Here is a 9,838-nt window from a genome sequence, read left to right on the forward strand (position 1 = left end):
GAATTGTCGGCACAACACCGGCTCCTGGTTGGTGAAAGCCGGTTCACGTCGTTTGGCTCATATAGCCGTTACGTTCGTGAACGACACATCACTAATAAACACCTTATATGGTAAGCCTTAGTGCTTCTTTTTTGTGAGCTATTTTATTTATATGAACGTTTTATTAGTTTCTTTGGATTATTTCTGACGTCCCCATTCGGTTTTGTGTTAACTTTCTATGTGATAATGCCACAGGAAGTAGTCGGTTACGCAATGCGCGTGACACTGACTTGAGTGACTCCCGATAGCTTTCTAAGTTACTAGCTAGCCCGCTAGGTGAGACGAAGCTCGAGTGGAGCTCTTCAGTGCCTTCAAGTTTGTCACTTGGACATTTTGTTCCGTCTTCCAATTATGGCTTCTCTCTTGACGGCGTTTAGAAGAATAACCCATGCTGGACTACGCGAATATGCTCGGAGGACGGCAGCAAGTTGTGCTGCTCCGGGGAGGAATTTCGTCACCGGTACGGAGCCGCTACGGTAGGTTGTTGTTTGGCCACCCAGGCACCGAAAACAAGACGAATTTGTGTTACTACCACTTGGCACGAAGAAAACTCTTTTCGCATGGGACACTCTGCTAATTTGACGCTAAAACAGGGTTCACTAACCTTTTAGAAGCTGAGAGATACCCTTTACCTATTGGTGCCCCGCTTATCCTCAGTAGGGTCGCGGGGGTGCTGGAGCCCATCTCAGATATCTTCGGGTAGTGGGCAGGGGACACCCTGAACCAGTTGCCAGCCAGTTCCAGGTTGCTCAGTCACACCTAGGGACAATTTGGACTGGCTAATTAACCTGAGATGCATGTTTTTGTAATGTGAGAGGAAACCGGATTGCTCGGAAGAAATCCATGCAAGCACAGGGCGAGCATGCAAACTTTGCACAGGAAGGGTGTAACTTGACTTGAACCCATTTCCTCAGAACGCACTAATGAAATGAAATGATGAAATGAAATGATCTGCATTTATATAGCGCTTTTCAAGTCAAGACTTCCCAAAGCGCTTTACATTGTATTTCACATTTCCCAATAGCGGCCGTGCAGCCATGTAAGGCGCTAACCTGCTTATCGGGGATATTGGGAGTTCAGGGTCTTACCCAAGGACACTTCGACATGTAACACGGAGGAGCCGGGATTCAAACTGCGATCTCTTGATCCCAAGACGAGCGCTCTGCCTCCTGACCCACTGCCGCTAACCTTTCAGCTATAGTGCCGCCGCGTAGGGGTACCAGTTTTTCCCAAAATAACGACTTCACTATGTTATAACCAGGTTGACATTTGTTTAGGTGTAAAGTAAAAATTAGTCAGTTAGAAATCAAATTTCCCAGAAAATCCCACTGACCCAGCACTGTTTTGAGAACCTGTCAGCGGTTTCCACTGGTGCAAGCTTTATAAATGTTCTTGCACTATCAATCCTTGAAAATGTTGTGTTTTAAAGGTTTGTTAAGTGCTTAAATTTTGGGTGCTTGTAAATAATTGAAATGGTCTTGTTTTCCGGCAGTCTGACTTGATAGAACACGCATCAAAAGAACAATCAAGTTTGCTTAAAACGACACCAACAAGCCTGCTCTGGTGTCTTCGCTTTGCCGTTTCGTTTATTTCTCCCCCCGTGACTAACGGCAGCTGGCATTAGTTTGTATGGCGTTGTTATGTGAAGCATCATTGTCCTCTACTCATCATGCCCAAGATAACAGGTGAAGAGATCAAGATGCTGGGTACTAGATGAATTGGAAAATTGGCTTTAAAAGTGCTTGAGTTTGGCCATGTTCAAAGTGTACTAACTCTGAGGTGTTCTTAGCACATTGGAGACCCCTGCCCACTGTCTGTCACCATGCCAAACTGTGAAAACTTGTTTTTTTTTTTCCTCACTTTTTTATTCATTAATAGTATAATTGTGTGTGCTAAATTGTTTTTCACATCACTTGTTTCATCCTTTTTATTTTATTTATTATTTTATTTTGATTTTTGATTTTATTGTTTGTTATTGCAACATCCGTGGTCATCCTGGAAGGGGGATTATTTCATGTGCGGTCCCTTCTCAAGGTTTTTTCATTTTTCTCATGTTGAGGTTTTTGAGGTTTTCCTTGCCCTCATGTAGGTTCTAGATCAAGGGATAATAGTCTGTAGTATTTAATAGTCTGTGGTCTGTGCAGCCCTTTGAGACTCCTTGTGATTAAAGGCTGTACAAATACACATGAATTGAATTGACTTGCTTCTGTTCTTTCTATAAGTCCAAAACAAAACCAATCCTGTTAAATTGGTCCTTCGTTCTCATTGTTGTCTCCTTGAAGTCTCCTTGATGTTTTTTTTAACATTTTAATCCAATTATAGTTTTATTTTTTTGTAACATTTTTAAAAAGTCTTCAAATTGGCAAAATAATATACCAGGGCAGAAACCATATAATTTAGTTCATTTTAAGAATTATCCATCCATCCATTATCTGCACCGCTCATCCTCAGTAGGGTCGCGGGGGTGCCGGAGCCCATCCCACCTATCTTCGGGCAGTAGACAGGGGACACCTCAACTGGTTGCCAGCCAGTCCCAGGTCACACAGAGACAGACAACTCACTCGCTCATTCGCACCTATGGACAATTTGGAACGTGGGAGGAAACCGGAGTGCCTGGAGGAAACCCACGCAAGAACGGGGAGAACATGCAAACTCCACACAGGAGGTTCAATCTCATGACCTCAGAACTGTGCCGCACACATGCTAACCACTGCTTCACCGTGCTGCCCTTTAAGAATTATGTTTTAGAAATATAATGTAAATGGATAAAAAAATTCAGCTACTCTATACAAAAGAATACACAAAATAGCCAAGTTTTTTCTCAAAAATACATTAAATATACGTCAATTAAAAAAAAAAAAGTCTTATTAAAAGCAGAGAGAGATAGATTGCATAGTCACCTGAATGATTTAAATTCCAATACAAATATTGGATGCGGACTGAATCAAGTAATTAGTACGTGGTTATATACGGCGTGCTTCTACCTCCCTAAAGAAAAAAGTAATATTAACATAAATTATGACTTCAGCACAAGATGTTAAGTAAAACAAAGAAAGCATTTATTCAACATCTTCAAGATTATTTTTGTAAAATATTGTTGATACTCATAAGCAATTTTAATTTCTGTAACCAAGCACAAACAAAATTGAAAAATTGTCTAAGGGAAAAATCCTGCTGGACTAAAAAATACCTCCAAGTTTTATAATAGAAACTTTGATGCAAGATTTTTGGAAAATTGAAAAATGGTTAATACAAAATAAATACGATCCACATAAATATCAGAAATGATACATTGCTTTAAGTTTCATTGACTAAAGTGATACAGAATGTTTTCCAACTGGGGATCTCGAACTTGGGTGGTATTTTGCTCCATCTACAGAAGGGGTGTCAAAATGGCGGCCCGCGGGCCGGATCGGGCCCGCTAAGAGCGCAAGAGAAAAATGAGCTTCAGGTCAAAATATGTCCATTTGATGTAGTCAAAGCCAGCTGCCTCTCACAAAGACGTTGTACTTGTATTTCTTTCTCTCCCCCCCTTTTTCTCTCGCTCCTTGTCTCTCTCTCTTTCACTCCCTCTGTTGCTCTTTTTCTCTTTGTTCATTTTTGTCTCTTTCTGTGTACTTTTACCTTATTTTGCTCTCTCTTCCCGTTTTTTTCTTCTCTCATTTCTGTCTCTCTTTTGCTTTTGCCTTCTCTCCTTCTCCCCTTCTCTTTGTCTCTATTTCTCTTTGGATTTCTTTCTTTCTCTCTTTTGCTTTTGCCTTCTCTCCTTCTCCCCTTCTCTTTCTCTCTATTTCTCTTTGGATTTCTTTCTTTCTCTCTTTCTTTCCCCATTCTCCCACTATTTCTCTTTTATCTCTTTTGTTTCTCACTTTCTCTTTTTTTCTCTCTCTCTCTCGCTCTCTCTCTCTCTCTCTCTCCTTCTTTTCTATTTCCTTGTCCCACACCCTCTCTTTCTTTTCCCTCCCTCTCTTTCTTTTATTTCTTTCTCTTTTTTTCTTTCTCTCTAATCTACTAGTCCGACCCCAGAGATAATGTTTTGTCTATCCATCTATAATGTTTGATTCCAATATTTTTTTGGGGAAAGTTTTTTTTCTTAATAGGAATTGGTGCAAAGACAGTTTCAGTGCATTTTGACCCTGAATATGTCTTTTTTCACTAGCCCTCAAAAAAAACCTGAAACATTAATAAAACATTAAGCTTAAGTGTAACATTAAACTTTGATTTTACACCTCCTGTTAAAATTTGACATTTGCCATTTTACATGATAGGATGTCAAACACATTTTTAGAACACCGTGGATTTTAAGATAGTACAGTTTGTGTATTATCGCTGGACAGACATGCGTTTTTGAATCATGTCAAAATGTTTTCTACTTGGGAGTTGCTAGAACCTTGAATTGGCAGTTTGGCCATGGGAGCTCAAGGCTGCCGCCGTCCATCATTCTTTTTGTGGGTTACAAGGCCATCACACAGCTTGTTTCTTATCCCTTTCTCACCGAGATTAAGCACTTTTGGGGTTTGCTGGCTAAAGCCTTGTTTGGCTTTCCAAGGTCAATTGGTGCAGGAGAAAGTCTTACTACGGCTCCTTAGAATGCAAGCTGTTAGTCTGATTATGCACGCTTTCACCGTCTAAGGATCATTGTGTTAAATATACACTACTGTTCAAAAGTTTAGTGTTTCTTAGTTTGGAAGGAAAAGCACTTTTTTTCAATGAACATAACATGAAATTAATTAGAAATACACCCTGGTAATTGACTATTTTTGCTGCAAATTTTTGCATTTTAATGCAATATCCACCTGGGTGTATGGATGCCCTTTTCCAGCAACCGGTACTCCAGTGTTCTACGAGTACATTGTGTTTGCTAATTGTGATAAAAGGCTAATGTTAATTGGAAAACACTTGGACAATTATTCTAGCAAAGCTGAAAACAGTTTAGCTAGTTAGAAAGGCTTGTCAAGTACATGGAGTATCAGATTTTTTGCTCTCGTTAAACATTTATGTAAACTTGACAGTCTATTTTTGTTCAAGGAATGAAGTGTGTTCCATGCTAGAAATTTCCACGAACCTGAAGATCTCCTATAACGGTTTATACTACTCCCTTTAAAGAACAGCACAAACAGGCTCTAACCAGAGTAGAGAGTAATGGGAGGCACAACCAAGCAGAGTCCCTAGTTTGTCAAATAGACCGACGCCTTACAGGTCCTCAACTAGCAGCTTGATTAAATAGTTCCCGCATAACCCAATTGTCAACATCGTCAACAGTGAAGCGGTGACTCCGAGATGCTGACTTTTAAGACAGAGTAGCAAAGAAATGGCCATATCTGAGTTTGGCAAACATAAGGAAGAGATTAATTTGGTCCGAAGAACACTGACGTTGTACAACACATTTGATAAATAAAAGTGTGACTTTTTCATAGAAAACACAAAATTGTGTGAGTAACCCCAAACGTTTTGAACGGCAGTGTCTGCTAAAAGAATGGAATCTAGAAGAAATGATTGTGTTTCTGGTTCACTTCCCGTGCAGGTCAGACAACAAGGTGACAGTCCACTTCATCAACAGAGACGGCGAGAAGATAACGGTGGAGGGTTCTCCTGGGGATTCGCTTCTTGACGTCGTCATAAACGAAGATCTGGACTTCGACGGCTTCGGTATGTAAACGGATGAGCGCTAACGTGGGAGAAGCCATCTTGATCTGGCCAATGTGTGTTTGATGGCAGGAGCTTGCGAGGGGACGCTGGCGTGCTCCACCTGTCACCTCATCTTCGACGAGGACGTCTACAAAAAACTGGGGCCCGTCACAGACGAGGAAATGGACATGTTGGACTTGGCGTACGGCCTGACGGACACGTAAGGATTCACTCTGGCAGTGTTCTCGTTTGCCTGCATCCCTGCGTCTTAGACGCATCATTTTTGCTGGGAACGCATAGTCTCAAATCAACGTGCGTCCCCTGGACGCAACTTTTTAGACACAAAATTGTCATTATTACCCGATTACATTTTTTTTAAACAAAGATTTACCGCACTCCAAACTTTTCGTCAGGCAGATCCAGCAGATGTTGTTTTGGTCTCGCGGTTCGAGTTTTCCTCTGCACGCCGACCTCGAGTTGTGTGGTGAAAAGTCCGTCTCTTTTTAGAGAACGGGCTTTTTCGGCTCAACTCATTCAAGAGAGCCGGCTCTCAAACGGCTCACTTGCTTTGATACATTATTTTACGAATTATGATGTTGTATAAAGAAGTTAAGAAAAAAAGGAAGTATAAAAGGAGAAAATGAAAAAAAGACAGGTTTGTGGTTATCCCTTTAATCGGTATATTACCAACAATAATTTGATGCAGAAAATGAATTAATAATTTGATGATTAAAACTGAATGAATATATAGATTTTTATTATATATTTGTCACCGATTTACAATTTCAGCCTCGATAACACTAAATTTTGGGGACCCATAGATCTCTGTTGGGACCCATAGATCTTTGAGCATGCGGGTCCCCGGGACCCATCACTTTTCAGAGGTAAAATGAACACTGCTCTGGGTGGTTCTGAGGGCAACTAGTTAAATTATTTTATTACTTCATTCCTCATTCCAACCTCAATTCGGACGACTACTTTAGTGGCTAAAGTCACCAAAAGCTCTTGATCCATAAAAGAATTCCAAGTATGTGACGATGTGACATGGCTTGTGTTACTCCTGTGATGTCACAACGGAAACAGCAGTGAAAATCACGGGACATTTCACATATTGAACAAATGTATCGATAAATACAATATACATAATTAATAAATCCCTTTTCATTTATTTTATTGACTTTTGTCACAACAAAATGTTATTCAAATGACGGGGCGGGTCAAACTGGCTAAGCTTTTCACCTATTGGTTGATTGTCAAGTGCCAGTGCAAGGCCTTTCTTCTCCAGATGAGGGATGAAAGGCTTTAGTAACTGATTTGTCCGTCACTGATCAGCCAATGGGTGAAAAGCTCGGGAAACTGGGAACCTTTATTTAAAAAAGTTTGTTATGATAAATTACTCGACAACAAAATAAATGAAATACAAAATAAACGACAAAATGCATACATTAATAAATGGCATATGTCATATATTTACGTATTATGTGATTTATTTAGGTGTTCATTTATTTTTATGTCAAATATTTGTAAGTTCCATATATTCCAGACTATAAGCCGCTACGTTTTTCTTACATTTTACACACTGCGGCTATAAATACGGTGCGGCTTATTTTCGTTTTTTTTTTTTTCGCGGTGGCACTGAAGAAAATGGAAAGCTGCTCTTTTCCACAATGTTTGGGCTCTTAATACAAAACACGACGGTGACATCTCAAAACATGAATGGCGTCCTTTCAGAGGAGAAATAAGTCGGTGTTATTCCCAACATTATTAACAGAATACAAAACAAGACAGGAAGTTTAACAGTACTTTATTGAATATAAAAACTCATGATATTTTTTTCTTTGGCTTTGAAAGTGCTTAAAAAGGGCTTGGAGCCATAAGTCAATTCCTTAATTTTTATATATCAGATGAACTGCAATGGAAGTTATCTATCAAAAACACCTAACTTCTGTATCATAGTTGTCGATGTCAGGGTGCGGAAGTTTCCTTTAATTTTTCAGGGATGATAACAAGCGAAAGTATATGGTTTGTTACCATGGCAACCACCAATGACTACAACACAAAAAACATCTGTGTTGCAATTTTACACAGTATGGTTGCCCTGGCACTCTCGTCTAGAAATATAGGGCTCCTGTCTCACGCCACGTAGCCCTCGTTGGTGATTTTTTTTTCAAGCGCAGTAGTAAATATGTGCATGTCTTTTCAACCGCCATTTTGAATGGTCACACGATCCAAAAACGCAGCTAAAGGTATCAACACTAAATTCCCTTCACGGTTGGCACAAGGTGTGCGCCTTGATTAGAACTTAAGAAATGGACGTGAATTTGTTCATTTTTATGGCTGTTTAAAGCCCCAGTGTGTAATATTTGACCACTAGATGATGCTTTCGTCTAATGTGAACGGAAACAAGTGCTACGGAGCACAGCGTTGCAGCAAAATCCCAGACAAACATGGCGGGGACCTCTTGGTGGTGATTTCACTATGTAATATAGATACAGTGGAACCTCTGTTCTCGACCATAATCCGTTCCAGAACCCTGTTCGAAAACCGATTTGTTCGATCACCGAAATACTTTTTCCCATTAAAAATAATGTAAATTGTTTTAATCCGTTCCAACACCCTGAATGTTTACCTTGAATGTTTAACGTAAAGCTAACCCAGGCTAATCGTACGTTCGCGTTATCATAATCTTCCGTACGAAAGATTACGCTAACATGAACGTGTAAAAATAAAAAAAAGGGATAAAGAAAAGAATTATGAATAGGATTTCTTACCTTTGTGGTGGTCAGCAGAAGGCGCAGGTGGACGGTGGGGAGAGGAAAATCATCAAAAGTTTTTCAACCTCTTCCAAAACTTACGGCCGTTGCTTGCTTATAGCCACATCACTAGATTTTACAGCCTCCTTATTCTTTAGTATCATACTGATCGTAGATTTAGCCATGCTGTATTCCTTAGCAAGATCAGACACTCGCACACCTTCTTCATATTTTGCTATTATTTCTTTCTTAAATGCGATAGTTGTACGCACTACTTTTCTTTTTTCACCTGTAGCAACTTTGCTGCTTGCACTGACTTTCTTCGGAGGCATAAGAAGGGGCTAAAACACCCGTACGCTGCTCAGCATCGCACCCTAGCGTACGCACTCACGCATTACCGGCGTTCGAAACTCCGATTTTTTGACCGAACAGCGAAGCAAGAATGTCTCGAAATTTTTGGTCGGACTCCGATTTATTCGAACCGAGAGGCGTTCGAAAACCGAGGTTCCACTGTACACATTTTTCAACTTATGATTTTATTGTTTATACCTATTATTCAAATCAATGGGTTTTACTGAAGGAAACCTTTAATAGTGACGTCAATGACTTCGGATACTGAAAAACAGATCGTTCGACAAGAAAGATTTTAGTTGACGCACATTTCTGATACTGAAACATTCTTAAGATCATTCGATTGTAAAACAAGGTACCACTGTGTTTCTTAATGTCAGGATTTGTCCTCCATATTGACACTTCCTTTTCCTCATAGGTCGCGTTTAGGTTGTCAGATCTGTCTGAGCAAGTCCCTGCAAGGCATGGTGGCCCGCGTCCCCGACAGCGTAGCCGACATCCGACAAAGCCAGGACGGATCCTCTTAGCGACTTTTGGCCGTCTAAGCCGGCGTCCGTAGTCTGCACTGAACTATTACAATGAGCAAACGCGACTGCACATCCACGGACTGAACAGAGCAATCTGGCAAACAGAAGGTGACCAAGCGCAATGCCGACACGCCAACTATATTTTCTGTCACGTGCATCATCTCTGCAGGTTGACAGCTTTTATATAACCATACTATTTTATCATGTGATTGTACATAGCTAGGACACATCTGTGTATAGAGAAAGCAGATAATAATAATGATAATAAAAAGTAACCTTTCTAATAACGTGTTCAAATGAAGAGTATTTTCTGCGTGGGGTCAGTAGAGAGATTTCACTCAAGCAATGATGAAGCCTGATCCTCCACATCTTTCCTCATATAAGGGTGCTTTCAAGGTGTCAATATTATTTGTCAATGACTCTCTGATGGCAATGTCATTGAGGCAGAACAAAATCATTTTTTTCTCCTCAGCTTTCTACTCCTTAATAGCCATTAACTCTGTAAGACTCGGAGACAGTGCCTAGCGAAAAATATTAGCT

The 9,838-nt window shown here is 40.2% G+C and overlaps 1 protein-coding gene across 1 annotated transcript; it reads left to right on the forward strand.

Moving 5' to 3' along the window:
- Positions 1 to 131: 131 nt before the first annotated feature.
- Positions 132 to 9,585, forward strand: fdx1 (ferredoxin 1). The gene is made up of 4 exons (XM_088330867.1): positions 132 to 515; positions 5,564 to 5,688; positions 5,758 to 5,887; positions 9,190 to 9,585. The coding sequence occupies exons 1-4, from the start codon at positions 391 to 393 to the stop codon at positions 9,296 to 9,298; spliced, it is 489 nt and encodes a 162-aa protein (XP_088186993.1). The 5' UTR covers positions 132 to 390; the 3' UTR covers positions 9,299 to 9,585.
- Positions 9,586 to 9,838: the final 253 nt, after the last annotated feature.

The sequence above is a fragment of the Urocampus carinirostris genome, chromosome 3 (assembly GCF_059441175.1).
Source record: "Urocampus carinirostris isolate Australia breed hairy pipefish chromosome 3, RoL_Ucar_1.0, whole genome shotgun sequence".
In the NCBI taxonomy this organism is placed as follows: domain Eukaryota; kingdom Metazoa; phylum Chordata; class Actinopteri; order Syngnathiformes; family Syngnathidae; genus Urocampus; species Urocampus carinirostris.

Coding starts and splice junctions, on each gene's coding strand:
- fdx1 (XM_088330867.1), top strand. CDS start 391: ATGGCTTCTCTCTTGACGGCGTTTAGAAGAATAACCCATGCTGGACTA. Junction 5,689..5,757: donor TCTGGACTTCGACGGCTTCG/GTATGTAAACGG, acceptor GTTTGATGGCAG/GAGCTTGCGAGGGGACGCTG. Junction 5,888..9,189: donor GCGTACGGCCTGACGGACAC/GTAAGGATTCAC, acceptor TTTTCCTCATAG/GTCGCGTTTAGGTTGTCAGA.